At 37.3% G+C, this 15,879-nt stretch overlaps 1 protein-coding gene across 3 annotated transcripts in view; it reads left to right on the forward strand.

Moving 5' to 3' along the window:
• The window catches only part of ORC5 (origin recognition complex subunit 5), a 66,199-nt gene that overhangs the window by 14,566 nt on the left and 35,754 nt on the right, over window positions 1-15,879 (forward strand). For all 3 annotated transcript variants that reach the window (XR_002828393.1, XM_006085408.3, XM_023751100.1), the window contains 3 exons: window positions 4,563-4,693; window positions 11,837-11,885; window positions 11,968-12,058. Coding sequence is in view for 2 of the 3 variants with exons in the window: in XM_006085408.3 (XP_006085470.1) it covers window positions 4,563-4,693; window positions 11,837-11,885; window positions 11,968-12,058 (271 nt within the window). In the remaining variant the exon portion in view is untranslated. The remainder of the gene's footprint in view (window positions 1-4,562; window positions 4,694-11,836; window positions 11,886-11,967; window positions 12,059-15,879) is intronic.

A 15,879-nucleotide genomic window follows, 5' to 3' on the forward strand; every position in this document is an offset into this window, starting at 1 on the left:
TAAAAAGTTTTCTTTGTAGCTATGTCATCACTGAAGTTAAATGTTTTCATGATCCATTTTAGCCTTCAGTATTGAAAAATTATTTAGAAATTTAAGATTATAAAAAAATCCTGGTTTTCTACATTGTAGTGAAGTTGGATTAAAGTATGGTATAATGAATTATAGAATTTAATTAAAATTTTAAAACATGAAAAGGTACAAAGTAGCATAGATGGAGCTAATTTAAGGACATAATTAATTAAAGCAGTGGTTCTTAACCTGTGGGTCGCGACCCCTTTGGCGGTCGAACGACTCTTTCACAGGGGTTGCCTAAGACCATCCTGCATATCAGATATTTACATTACGATTCATAACAGTAGCAAAATTACAGTTATGAAGTAGCAATGAAAATAATTTTATGGTTGGGGTCACAACATGAGGAACTGTATTTAAAGGGCCAGGAGGTTGAGAACCACTGAACTAAAGTGATCTTGACAATTTTAGAAAGTGTGAGATAATAGATTTTTGAAAACATATAAAAACTAGAGCTAAATTTAATCTGATTATTAAATTCAAGTGCCTTTTACGGTACATTGAATTTTTTTTTAAGCAAAAATACCATAATCACACAAAAAGGCTTTCAGAAAGGAAGCATTAATTGATAAGTCAAATTGGAGTTAGAATGAGTAAGCATGGAACCAGGGCAGGAAGATAATCTTAGTGGTTAAATCATCTAGTTATGATTTGATACATATGTCATCTTTAGGAATATGGTGTCTGATATCGAGGGCACCCTCTCCACTCAGCAGTGACACTGGTCACAATTTGGAATTCTTGTTTTCTGATCTCTGTCACATGAAGATTATTCAGCTTTTGGAAATGCATTTTATCTTTTCTTCAGGTAGATTATAATGCAGTTGATCAGGTTTCTGGTTTAGTTATTGTATCAGTCAGCATAAGTTATGCTTTAATAATAACAATTTGAAAATCTCAGTGACATAATTTTCTCACCACCTTTATGCCATTATTGTCCAACATTTTTCTTCTATATTTACTATAATCTCAATACTTTATTATTTGGGCTTCAAAGAAATAAAAAGACAAGGAAAAATGTCTTTTGTTGTTTATTTTACTTGAGATTTATTGAGCTTCTTGGATATATGTATAGTTTCATCAATTTAGGAAATTTTTCAGCCATTAGTTCTTAAAAAACTTAGCCATTCTTCCTTTTTTCTGGGAGTGAACTATATGTATCTTAGACCACTTGATTTTGTCCAACTGAATTTTTTTCCTCACTGGAGGATATTTTTTCATTGATTTTTATTTTTTTTACTTTATTTTTTATTAATCTTCACCTGAGGATATTTTTCCATTGATTTTTAGGGAAAGTGTAAGAGAGAGGGAAACACATTGACTGGTTGCCTCCTGCATGTGCCCCGACCAGGGCCTGGGAGGAGCCTGCAACCGAGGCACGTGCCCTTGACTGGAATCAAACCTGGGACCCTTTGGTCCACAGGCTGACAGCTATCCGCTGAGCCAAACCAGCTAGGGCTTTCATTGATTTTTAGAGCAAGTGAAAGGAAGGGAGTAAGGGGAGAGCAAGAGAGAGGAGAGAGAGAGAAAAAAAATCATCATTGTGAGAGAGACATTGATTGGTTGCCTTCCGTACATGCCCAGACCCAGTCAGGTATTCAGCCTGCAGCCCATGTATGTGCCCTTGACAGAGAATTGAACTGCGACCCTCTAGTGTTCAGGCCCAACCACTTAGCAATACTGGCCAGGGCCCAACTGAATTTCTATTTTTTTAAATTTTAAATATTTTTTCTCTGTTTTATTTGGGATAGTTTTTGTTTCTGTGTCTTTAGAAGTTCACTGATCTTTTTTTTTCGTTTGTCAGATCTGCAGTTAATCCCATCCATTCTTTTCATATCTCATTATACTTTTGTTTTCCTTTATATCCTTGAGCATATGAGCATATTTATAATAGTTTGAATGCCCTTGTCTACTAATTCTATTACCTCATTTATTTTGGGTTTGTTTCTCTTGACTAATTTTTCTCTATTATGGGTATTCATTATGCTTCGTCATGTGTTTAGGAATTTTTGATTGATATTGTGTTTTTTATTGCATGTTCGACTTTTTTCTGGTAAGCATTTAAACTTGAAGCTATCTATATTTGATGCTTTTAAGGCCGTTCTAAAGCTTTTTTTGGAGATAGGATCTTGAGTAGCCTTTATTCCACTGCTAATTTTAGCTCCATTTTTTAAGATATACCCCTTCTGGGATCTCTGCTACATGCCCCATGTATTCAGCAGAGTTTCTCCCTTCTATAGGTGGCAACATGAATGATTCACATGTGTGTACTCTGGGAACTGCTTGACTTACAGCTCTCCAATAATTGTTTTCCCCCAGAAGTTGTTCTTACTTGTCCTTAGGGGGTATTACTCTTTTCATATACAGATTGGTATTCAGCCAAGACTCAAGGGGAACCCCTATGCAGGTTTCTGGAGCTCTTTCTTACATAGCTCTCTTATGTACTCTGCCCTGCAAATGCTAGCTGCCTTAGCTCCTCCTACTCTCATCTCTGTCTCTTTAACTCAGTGAGATGAATGGACTTCTTTTGAAACTCTAAAATTACCTCTAGCTAGAAAGACAGGCTGACGATGGGACTCATTTGGTTCCCTTTTCTCAGGTATCACAGCCCTATAGTGCCTATTATATGATGTCTAAAAATAGTTGTTTTCTATATTTTGTCTAGGATTTAGTTAATTTATTAGTGGGTAGTATTTCTGAATCCTCTTACTTTCTCATGACTGGGAGCTGAAGTTCCTCTTGAGATCTTGAGTATTAGTTAATACTTTGATAGCGAAATTTTAAGGCACCAGAAGACCAGTCAAATGGTTTTTCATTTCCTTTATTTACTACCTCTTAATGCAGTTTTTAGCATCCTGTGGAGATGAAATATTTTTTAATAAATTTGACTAGTCTTGATCCTTTGAGCTGGCATGGCTTACTTAGAGTTGTACTCTGGGATTTTGTCTGTAGTCTATAACTGAGCAGCTGGTTTACTTTTACAGCAACACAGTAAGAATTCTAATTCTTTTAAGACTTTTATCAGGACTGGAGACTTAATTGTTTTCCAAATTTCCTTATCCATATAGTATAGACCGTCTTTTTTGCCTAAGTATGTTCATCTATCTGACAATTTATCCTTTCTTTCCTGCCTTCCTACCCTTTCCTTCCATCTATCCAGTAATTTGGTGACTTTCATATAAAAATATCTTTATCTCCAAGTTTGCATCTTTGGACATTTTCTGTGTATCAAATATTTTCTCATGCATAGTTTTAAAAAAAAGCTTAGTGACATTACATTTAAATTTTGCTATTAGAATATAAAAATACATAGACTCCAAAGTCAAGTTTTGACTTTTGTGTATTTTTTTTTTTTTTTTGGTAGTTGTGACATAAAAATGCAAATCAAGTAACCGTCTTCCGTCTGGAACCTGTTAATGATAATATTCTAAACCTAAAACTAGACTTTAAAAAAAATATTTTTTTGGATCAACTGCCCTGTTTAAAAGATCCCCTGGATATAGCTACTTCTAAATTTCTGTTTATGAACATCTGTTGATAATCCACATAAATTGTTTGATCTCATACCTGTATCTAACTTACTGTGAGGAACAAGAGAATAAGAGAGTGCTTATAGTCAGGAGCTGTTGTTAAATGTCATAGTAGCTATGGTAAAAATCTCATTTAATCAGAACGTTAAATAAGGAAATTGACATGATCAGAACATCCTAAAAGAGTTTTTACTTGTAAGTATTGCAAAAGTCTTGAACCCTGTGGAACTATGTTTAAAGTATAAGTCATATTCAAAAGGCTCTAACTGAGAAGTGTAAAGAAACCATTGCACCAAGAAGTGAGTGGGAATTGCAATAAGGATTCATTACTGTAACTGGGAAATTTTGAATAATAGGTGATTGTTTCTCTATAACTGTTTCTACAATATGATATTTCTAGCAAGATTAAATATAAGTTTAGTGACTCTAAATATGATATTGTATAAAGACTTTAAGATAGAAGAGAAATAAAGATGCCAAGATTGTAGGAAGAAAACATTTTTTCAAAAGGGGAATGACAAAGTATGATGACTTTCATTAAAATATTTATAAATTCTTTTAATTTATAAAAAACTGAGCATTTTCCAGTGTGGTGATAGTAGCCCTAGTTTATGTAGTGCCCCTTTTTGTTTTTGCAAGTTGATATACGTAATAGGCAGGAAAAGAAAATAGAATCTATGTTATTTTTTGTCTCTGATAATGATTTTGCCAGTAATAAGGATCTTGAAATTTTCTTTAGATGTCATTGTTTAATATTTGTGTTAAGCAACATTTAATTTTTTTAGAACATTAGATTTATAATTGTTTTTACCTCAGTTTCAACTTTTGTATTACTTTTAAAATCTTGTAATAGTTTTATTCTTTAATCATTGCTATTTTAAACCTTTGTTATAAAATGTTGGAAGATATAAGTAGGGTGCTGTATTAATCATTCTACGTTCATTTGTGTCCTGGGAACAGGGAACCTTCAAAAGATCCTGTCCCACGATCATCCTCCAGAATATTCAGCTGATTTCTATGCTGCTTACATTAATATTCTTCTTGGCGTTTTCTACACTGTCTGCCGGGATTTGAAAGAGCTCAGACATCTGGTGAGTGAGCATTCTGCTTAAAAAAAAAAAAAGTATGCCTTTTAATATTTTTCCATGTAGAAATGATGTGGGATAGGTTGGAAGCTGACAATTTATTATGGAAATTTTGATTTGGCCCTTTGAGGCTAATACACCATAAAATGGAAGAAATCTGTGGATTAGTACAAATTTTGAACCGATTAGAAAACTTTCATTTATCTTTACTTAGGTCTTTTCACTTGGCCTTGGGAGTGTTTTTCCCCCTTCTTTTTTTTTCTTCTAATTGTAGAAAATTTAGAACTCTGTTAAAATAAAATGAAGAGTAACAGAAAGGTATAAAAACTTAACAAACACTTAAATTTTTTTTATTGATTTCAGAGAGGAAGGTAGAGGGAGAGACAGATAGGAACATCAGTGATGAGAGAGAATCATTGATTGGCTGCCTCCTGCACGCCCCTACTGAGCATCAAGCCTGCAACCCAGGCATGTGCCCTGACCGGGAGTTGAACCGTGACTTTCTGGTTCATAGGTCGACACTCAACCACTGAGCCACGCCAGCTGGGCGAATAAATATTCTTTTAAAATACAAATAATTTCTGAGAGGATCATTGATAATTGGCGAATTATTTTAATAAAGTAGCATAGCTGCTTTTTATAGCCAGGACCCAGCATTTTCTGGGGTTTTGATTTTATTTTTTATCATGGGGCTAGGTAGATGGCTCCTGGGTGTTGAAGAATGGGAAGAGTGGGTATTAGGCAGCAGGGCAGAGAAGGATCTGGCACAGAAAAGCTGCATAATGTACAGGAAGACTTTTGATGCCTCACTCATAACTTAGCTCTCTCACACGCAACTGACCAACTCAAGGTAATCTCTGACCACTTCAAATGGTATCATGACATTCTTAGATTTCAAATTTTTTCATGTATTTTTAAACTGTTTTTTGATGAGGAAGAGATTGTTCTGAAATGGTTGCCTATCTGTCCTTCAGCTATCAGTGGATTCATTAAGACAGTATATAATAATGTGTTTCGGTACATAGTAGTTACTTTTGCTTATTTGCCATGTGATTGTATAATAGAAAAAAAATGGTCCCTGAGAACTAAAATTAAAAAGATTGTAACATTTTGTGAGTAAAGAACCATGGTGTCTGTGGCTCGATAGCATATGCTTGCAACTATTATACTATGTTACTTCTTAAATAAGATCCAGCCTTGATTGAGTATGTCCTGTGTGCCAGGCACTGTTATGAACCTTTTTACCATTATTAGTTCAATTAATTAATTTTTACAACAACCCTATGAAGGACGGTACTGTCATGAATCCTCATTTTACAGATGAAGAAACTTCTTCCTTTGCCAGCTCTGTGATCTTGACCAAATTACCTAACCTTTTTGAACATGAGTTTTCTCTTGTGTTAAGTATATATAATACTTACTTCAAAGGAATTTTGTGAAGTAAAAAGAAAGGAATACATGTAAAATGCCTGATAACCTGTTGGTGATCTGTTAATTTTAGTTTGCTTTCTTCTGCTGAGCAAAAGTTTATGGGCTTAAAAATAGATTGAGATCTGCAAGAACATAAGCCAGAGCCCAAGTATGGAGACTGCTAATACCTACTGTAGGTTTCTATCAGAGATTGAAGTCATATGAAGTCTGAGGCAGAAGAGTTGTCATCCTATTGACTGTCAGAGTTAATCTGACAGATAGCTGGGTGAATGGTGTCCTTCACCAATCTTTTATATCCTTAGGAGGCCCAGTGCACAAAATTCATGCATGGGTAGGTTCCCTAGCAGCTGTTGGCTGCCGACCACCGTCCCTGGCCTCCCTTCTCCGGCTGCTGGCTGCCCTCCAGGGCCTTCCTTCATTCTGTGCTGCCCCCTGGTGGTCAGCACACATCATAGTGAGCGATCGAACTCCCAGTCGGTCAAACTCCTGAGGGGACACTTTGCATATTAGGCTTTTATATAGATAGATAGAAACTGATTGCTTTATGGATGAGGATGACTTTTTCACAGATAAGAGCTGTTCTTTGGTTATGGGTACTTAAGGGAGAGGTGGAGTGTTTAATTAGGACAAATAATCTAGTTAGCTTTGTATTTCTTTTATTTTTTCTTAGCTTTTGATTAAAGTACACTATACCTAACGAAAAGCACAGAAACCATAAATATGTATTCCAATGTATTATCACAGAGTGAAAACACTCCTGTAAATATAATCCAGGTCAAACAGTAGAAAATTACCAGCCTCTCAGGAGCCTACTTCATGCTTCCTCCCAATTTCTGCCTCTTCTTTCCTTCTGAAGTAATCACTGTTCTTCTAATTTCAAAGATTAGGTTTGTTTGTTTTTGAACTTTCTTTAAATGAAAACATACAGAATGTGTTCTTTTTTTCTTTTCTTTTTTAATCTATGTACTTTTGCCCAACATTTTACTTGGTATATTCATCCATGTTAAATGTAGCTGTGGCATATTCTTAAAAGTTACATAGTCTGTAGACATGGAATAAACAAAGTGGTGTTTAAGACAGCTTTTACAGGGTGCTTTTACTTATGGCCTTGGATAATTAAGAATTCTTTTTGTATCACAGTCACATTCATTGGTACTGACATGCTAATAGTTTGATTATTTTTTATATATGGTATTTACAAGAAGGTGAGAGTATTGGATGTTTTTAAATTTTATTTTAAAACTAGAGGCTCAATGCACGAAGATTCGTGCAGGAATGGGCCTTCCTTCCCCTGGCTGCCGGCACCAGCTTCACTCGGCCCGGAGCCGCCTTTCCGCCTTCTCATGCTGCCCAGAGGCCCAGAGCGGCTGGGGCAGTGCCAAAGGCAAGCGTCCCGCCCCGCCCCCGGCCCACTTAGCGCTTGTGTATGCAAATTAACCCACCATCTTTGTTGGGTTAATTTGCATACTCCTGATTGGCTGGTGGGTGTCGCAAAGGTATAGTCAATTTGCATCTTTCTCTTTTATTAGTGTAGATTTTGGAAGTAATTTTAATTTATAGAAAAATTGCAAATATAGTGAACTTTCCCTCTTTTCCTCCCAAACACTTGAGAGTAAGTTTGTGACTTGATCACCCTGAATCTTAGTGGGCAGTTTCTACAAAGACATTCTTTTACAAAACCACAGTACAACCATCAAAATTAGAAAATTGATTTATTGCTTCAATCTGATACTCAGACCCTATCAAGATTGTCCAGTTATTCCAATAATATACTTCAGAGCAAAAGAATTCAGTTCAGAATCACATATTGCAATTAGTTGTCATTGCTCTTGAACGTTCATCTGGAACAGTTTCTCACTCTTTGACTTTCATGATCTTAAGACCTTTGAAGATTGTAGGCTATTTGTTCAATTTGTTTAATGTTTCTTCATGAGTAGATTTAAGTTGAATATCTGACAGAAATATCACAGAAATGATGCAGTGTTCTCATTGCATCCTGTCAGGTTACAAGATTTGATTTTATCTTATTACTGATAATGTTCACTTTGATTGTTTGATTAAGGTGGTGTTTCCTTGGTAATTAATGTGTATTTTGTGTGGAGGCACTTTGAATCCTTGTAAATAGCTTATTCCTCATCTGAATTTCAACTTACTTATTTTTTCATATCATCTGGTTTCAGGATATCCTGACAGCAATATCAAGGTGGTTCTCATCTAATCACATGAGTCCTTTAGAAGGGCAAGTTTTCTCTGGCTGATTAAAGAAATGGAAATCAGATATTTAAAGCTTTAACTTTTCTGTAAAATGGGAATAATAATGTCTACTTCATAACATCATTTGAAGGATTGAATAAATTAATGCATATAGAGCACTTAGAATAGTAAGATCTGGCACAGAGTAAGGCCTCATTGCTTGATGAAAATTTCTATAAATTAATGTTAATGTAAATGTCCTCAGTTCTGATCTTTGTCCTGCTAATGTTTTTGAAATAAAATGTAGGTATTCTAAAAAAGGCAAAAAAGTTTAGAAATTACTTGTAGTTGGCCATGGAATATGTTTTTATACTTATACTTCATTGTATATATTAGTTTTCTATTGCTGCAAAATAAATTACCACTGGTTTAGTGGCTTACAACAACACAAATTTATTATATCATAGTTCTGTAGGTCAGAAACCCAGACACTGTGTTGCTGGCTTCTGTGCTGAGGATATCACAAGGCTAAATTAAAGTTTTGGTTGAACTAAATTCTCATCTTGAGGCTCTGGGGAAAACCACTTCCAAGCTCTTTTAGGTTGTTGATAGAATTGAGTTCCTCTTGGTTGTAACAGTGAGGTCCCAAGTTTCCTTTTTTGTCTCTCTCAGGCCTCCTAGAGCCCACCCACATTTTTTTCCACGTGGCCCTCTCCATCTACCTGCCAGCAAGGGCATGTTGAATCCTTTTACACCGAATCTCTGACTTCTGTGACCAGCCAGAGGAAACTTTGCTTTTAAAGGGCTCCTGTGATAGGGCAGACTTATCTGATATCTCCTTACTTTAACTCTCCCATAAATAGTATAGTTTTTAGGGAATTAATTGCATCTACAAAATCTCTCACAGCAGTGCCCAAGTTAGTGTTTCATTGAATAACAGAGGTGTGTGTACTCTAGTGGTCAGGAGTCTTGGGGTGTATCTTACAATTCTGCTTATTACAATGTACATGTATCAGGTTATTTTCTAACAAATTATTTCAAATGCAACAGTGAAGTCTTTCTGAAAATCTCACTGAGAAGTTGGAAAAGCTTCCCAAATTGCCTATCCTGTTTTGTGGCAACCTACTCAGTATTCATCATAGATTGTTTTGTTTGTTAAAGTAATGCAAGTTTTTCTTTGCTGTATAAGCGAAATACAGGTATACAGGTTGGGTTTCAGATCACCATCCTATATAATAAAGAGGTAATATGCAAATTGACCATCACTCCAACACACAAGATGGCCACCCCCATGTGGACACAAGATGGCCGGCAGGAGAGGGCAGTTGTGGGTGACCAGTCCAGCAGGGGAGAGCAGTTGGGGGCAAATAGGTAGGGGCGATCAGGTCGGCAGGGGAGACCAGTTAGGGGGGACCAGGCCAGCAGGGGAGGGCAGTTAGGGGCAATGGGGCCAGCAGGGAAGCAGTTTGGCGTTGATCAGGCTGGCAGGGGAGTGGTTAGGGGGTGATCAGGTTGGCAGGCAAAAGCAGTTAGGGGCAATCAGGCAGGCGAGTGGTTGGGAGCCAGCAACGGTCCAAGATTGGAGAGGGTGCAGGCTGGGTGTAGGGACACACACACACACACACACACACACACACACTCTCTCCCTCCCCCCCGTGCACAAATTTCGTGCATTGGGCCTCTAGTAATTAAGTATTGCAGTAAAGCAAGTATCACGATAAGTCAGGTTGTAACTTTTTTGCTGGTAGAGGGTCTTACTTTCAATTTGTAAAAAACACAACACCGGTGAAGTGCAATAGTGTGTATTTTCTGTTTCACCAGAATCAGGCTTTGATAACATGGCATCCTTATTGGTTTGGAAGTAAATTCCCAGAACATCTCAGATCCACAATCATAAATTTAGGCAGTGGAATCTCTGTGTGCCTGTAGGCAAATTATATTTTTCTTCTCTTCCTTCAGCTGATAAATGGGCATAATGAAAATTTACTTGTCAAGAATGAGGTAACAGATGGTTATAATTAGCTGTTGATAATTACGCTCCTTCTGTTATTAGGAATACTAGTGTTCCCTGAGCAATTGGTCATTTTTTAATAAAGTTATGCCTCTCCTCCCTTCCCTTTACAATGATGAGATTAGTTAAGAGTAAATTATATACTTAAGTGGTAATGAATAATGGGAAGTTATATGGGAGAATGTACAATGGTTGTGAAAATTTATAATATAAAAAAATCATCTAAAATTATTTCTGATTGGGCTTTGGAATTATTTTTGTGATTTTGTTAGTAGCCTTTATATGTATTTTTACTCTCTGGGTAGTTTAAAATACTAGTGGGCTTGAATTTAGATTTGTTGTGTATAACTCCAATACAATCAAGTGGGAATTTGCCTATATTTGAGGATTAACATAGGAGAAGTGGGCATAACATTGGAGAGCATATTTGAATGTTAATAGTCAAAGTTGTGAAAAGTATTTTGTATTTGACAAATATTTTGTTTTTAAAATTCCACTTGTTAGTAAGGGCTCACTTTTATAGGTGTACTTAACTATAGAGACTGTGTTTGGACAATTACGTGTACTCAATTTGCTTAAACTACCTTTCAGTAGAAATCAATGTTGATTCATGGAAAACTACTAAGTGATTATGATTAATCATTGCTTCTCAGACTTTAGGATACATAGAATTCCTAGTGAGATTGTTAAAACATAGATTCTTGGGTTTCATCCTCAGGATTCTGACCAAGTGTGCCTGGGAGGATGCTAAGAACTTGGATTTGTAACAATCTCAGGCAGTGCTGGCAGTCGAAATAGTTTGAGTTGTACTGCACTAGATGTTTAATTTGTGAGAATGATCAGACTTTGGAAATTAACAGGTTAATTCTTTGGGCTAGGGGTATTTTCTTTGTGTTTTATGTTCCTTTGAACATTATAACTTAAAATTACAAATTATGCTTTGTTGTATTACTTTATATCTAGGGGCTAATGGTCAGGATTTAGCCAATTAAGGTATATTTTTCATATTGTTTTACTACTATTATTGATATTTGCTGTTTTATTATCCTATATAATAAAAGCCTAATATGCTGTTTCTGGTTGTCCGGTCGGTCATTCAACCAATCAAGGCGTAATATGCTAATGGTATGCTAAGGCCACTCAACTGCTTGCTATGACGTGGACTGACCACCAGGGGGTAGACGCTCCGACTGGTAGGTTAGCTTGCTGCTGGGGTATGGCTGATCCCTGGCTGGCTAACCTCTCGCATCCTTCCCTGGCCCCAGTCATGCACCAGTTGGTCCCTCGGCCTGGCCTGCGCCCTCTCACAATCTGGGCTGAGGGACTTCCCCACCCCCACCCCGGTCCTCAGTGCATGAATTTCATGCACCGGGCCTCTAGTTGTAGTAATAAGCTTTAATAACATTTTACCTGAGAAATTAAATCACAGTAAAATTGCTTGAATAGTTTAAGATTTTTACCTGAAAACTAATTCGTAATTGTGGTAGATAATTACTATTTTTCTTTGTTTCTAGGCAGTACTTAATTTTCCTAAATATTGTGAACCCGTGGTTAAAGGAGAAGGTAACTATATAATTTTATCTATTAACTTTAAAAAAACTTTTTATAAGCTCTAAATTATTGAAATTTTCTTCATTTTGGGTAGCAGGTGAACGTGATACTCGCAAACTCTGGAGAAATATTGAACCTCATTTGAAGAAAGCCATGCAGACTGTTTATCTCAGGGAAATATCAAGGTAATTTTTTGTTTAGTATGTTTATATCTTTTATTTGGTTAGTTATTGTACAGTTTTCCTTTACCTTCTTCACATTGGAAAAAACTAGAGGTTTGAATTACTTCTTGTTTTTTGGGGAAGGACAGACAATTTTTAACCAGTATGCTACACACTTTGGAGCAATTGCAAAATGTAAAATATCTGTGTAGGTACAGCAAAATCAATTTTAGCCTTTTAAAAATATATTTATGTGAGGTATTTAAATGGTATCATGAAAATTTGATTATTAAAGAAATATGTAAATCAAATCATAAATCTACATTTGTCTTTTATTAGAATTTCATAGTAATGAAACTGCTCAGGTGATAGGGTGGCACATAGTATAGTGGGAAGTACATGGTTTTGATTTCCAGCTCAGCCATTTTTTGTCTTATGGGGTCTGAGCAAGTCACTTAAAAATGCCAGTCCTGCCCAGCTGGCATGGCTGGGCATGGTCATGGTTTGATTCCCGGTCTCACACCCATCTTTACCCTTTGCACTCTTTCTAACCAGGTAGAATTTCTGGTCTATCCTCTGCATGCATATATATATATATATATATATATATATATATATATTTCTCTGTATCATACATATGCTACTTCCCTTTGCAATTAATATATGGTCTGTAATATGTATTTTTCACAGAAAGGTATAGAGCACAGAAAGGTATAGAGCACAGAAATAAGCATTGCTAATCTGACCTCCTGCCTAACTGAAGCATTTTGAAAACCTTTTTCTTTAATGAGTGACTTACACCCATTTGTATTTATTGATGTAAAGTATATTTGTTTTATTAACTTTGTTGTGTTAATTTGCTAAATTCCTTTAGTAATCATTTTCTTAGTCATTTTTGAAAAAAATTGTTGGTTGTTAGGATAGTTTGCATTTTTACTCCAAGTGGTTACTTTTCTAGTCATATTATATATAACTAGAGGCCCGGTGCCCGGATTCGTGCACCGGTGGGGTTCCTTGGCCTGGCCTGTGGGGATCGGGCCGAAATCAGCTCTCCGACATCCCCCGAGGATTACCAGATTGTGAGAGGGCAGTTCTCGTGTGACACACCCCGGAATCGGGCTCCCTCCTTTCTGGTTCCGGTGCATCACCCGAGAACCACAGCTGCAAAGTCACCGCAGCTCTGCAGCTCCTGCGTTGAGCATCTGCACCTTGGTGGTCAGTGTGCGTCTTAGCTCACAGTGAGAGTGTCTGCCCCCTGGTGGTCATTGCACATCATAGCGACTGGTCGAACAATTGCTTAGTCTTTTACAGATATACTAGAGGCCCAGTGCATGGGATTCATGCACCAATGGGGGGTGTGGCCTAGGGGATTGGCCTGCTGTGGAAGCACCCACTCATCCCAGTTAGTCGAGGGGTGCTCCCACTGTGGGAGCGCACTGACTACCAGGGGGCAGCTCCTGCATTGAGCGTCTGCCCCTTGGTGGTCAGTGTGCGTCATAGCAGCTGGTTGACCGGTCGTTCTGGTCGTTACACTGTTTGGCCCCTGGGTTTTTATTATATAGGACTAGAAGCCCAGCGTGCGAAATCACATGTCCCTGCCCACCAGTGTGGCCTCACCGAGCTTGCAGCCCCACCCACCCGCGCCAGTGTTTGGTCATTACAGCATTAGGGCCACAGGCCTTTTATAATATAGATAGATGCCCTCCCTTTTTTCTCACAATGTGGCATAAAGGAGCAGTAAGACTTTGCAGTAGTATAGTAGAGAAATAGCATTCTAAGATTGGTGATATCTACTTATCCATTTGAAAGTGCTGAAATTGCTACAAGTTAAATGACTCGTTCATTTCTCCCCCCTCCAATATCCTTGACCCCCTTCACCCATGTAAAATAAATTTTACTAAATTAAAAAATAATAACCACATATATCATATTTCCTAATTGAGATTAAATACTTGGGATAAGCAGAATAAAGTCATAGAAGGCTAGATCCTGACTTAAGCTGTTTTTGTTGAAATGTATGTTTTATATAACTTTTATAAGCAGTTTGTACAATTACGAAATATGAATTCAACCTGGTTTATCTTAAAATTCTAGCCTATTCTGTGGCAATTAATACAACTACTGTGACTCTGACTCATTTCTGGAAATTGATATTTATTTAGAACATGGAATGACGTTTTAGTCAGGCAGATCTCAATTGAAACGTTGGTTCCACCACTTAGAGCACTGGTTCTTAACCTTCTGGCCCTTTAAATACAGTTCCTCATGTTGTGACCCAACCATAAAATTATTTTTGTTGCTACTGTTATGAATCGTAATGTAAATATCTGATATGCAGGATGGTCTTAGGCGACCCCTGTGAAAGGGTCATTTGACTCCCAAAGGGGTCGCGACCCACAGGTTGAGAACCGCTGACTTAGAGGCTTGCAGCCTTTGCAAATTAGTTAACCTCTTTGACTCAGTTTTGCCATTTGTAAAAAAAAAGAAAAGAAAAGAAATACAGTTTATGAGTAATAAAAGGGATATGTTAAAGGATATGGTTCATAGTAAACATTTAGTAAATATTATAGTCTCTTCTTTTCCCATTAAAGATGGTCAGTTTTTCCCTGGTTGTCCTTTGAGAGTTAAACAATAACATTAAATGGGTAATTACTATATAAGAAAACCTTATGACTTTAAACTATCTCAAAGGAATGTGAAAATGCCTTCTAATCTGAAGCACCATCAACTCTAAATGCTCTATTTTGAAAGTCAGCTTGTTAAGACTAGGTTTGCTCTTCCCATAGGTTACTAGTAGCCTATCAAAATTTCCTACTTGCTGTATTCTAAGAATTTTCAACTATGCTTATAGATTTGAAAAAATATATATTTTGATTTAATATATTTAATTGTTCTGATCTGGCATTTACTTTTAAATTAGCATTTTAAGAGCTTTTTAAGAGACTTAGAGCTGGAGAGGGTCCTTACAGATCATTGCATCTAATTACCTTATTTGTTTTGTCACCTGAGGACATGCTTTTTTTTTTTTAAGAGGGGAAGGGAGGGAGAGCGAGAGAAAGAGATGGATAGATTGCCTCCCACACACTCCCCAACTGGGGATCAAACTGGTACCTTTTGGTGTATGGCACGATGTTCCAACCAACTGAGCCACACTGGCCAGGGCTAATTGCCTTATTTTTTGAGGAGAAGGTTATTGATTTATTCAAGGTCATACAGCTAAAACTTTGGTCTTCCAGGACAGGCTTTACACTATGGTGTGTTCCTTATCAATTTGATTTGACATATCATAATTACTTCATAGTCTTAATATTTGGGGTTGTTGAATAGTTTTCATTACAAGTAAGATCAGAGTGGGACCGTTGAAATACCATGAACTCTGCAGACATCTACAAGGATTCAGTTCTTAGCTCCAGTACTGACTGACTGGGTATCCTGGGGCAACTTAACTTGTAGGCCTCGGTTTTCTGATACAGTGATACTTATTTTAACACATTGCGGACAGATCATGAGAATTCGCATGTTTTCTGTTCTAAGGCTTGTGGCCAATCACAAGAATTCTTTATATATATATTTATTTATTTTAGAGGCCCGGTGCACGAAATTCGTGCACTGGGGACAGAGGGGTTCCTCAGACTGGCCTGAACCCTCTCACAGTCTGGGACCACTTGGGGGATGTCGGCCTGCCGGCTAAGACCCAGTCCCACCGGGGATCGGGCCTAAGCCTGCAGTCGGATATCCCTCTCACAATCCGGCATCCCTCACTCCTTACCGCTCGGCTCACCACTCGGCTTGCTGCTCCTAAGCACTGCCATGGAGGTAGAAGAAGCTCCCACCACCTCAGCTGT

This window comes from Myotis lucifugus, unplaced genomic scaffold (assembly GCF_000147115.1).
Source record: "Myotis lucifugus unplaced genomic scaffold, Myoluc2.0 scaffold_18, whole genome shotgun sequence".
In the NCBI taxonomy this organism is placed as follows: domain Eukaryota; kingdom Metazoa; phylum Chordata; class Mammalia; order Chiroptera; family Vespertilionidae; genus Myotis; species Myotis lucifugus.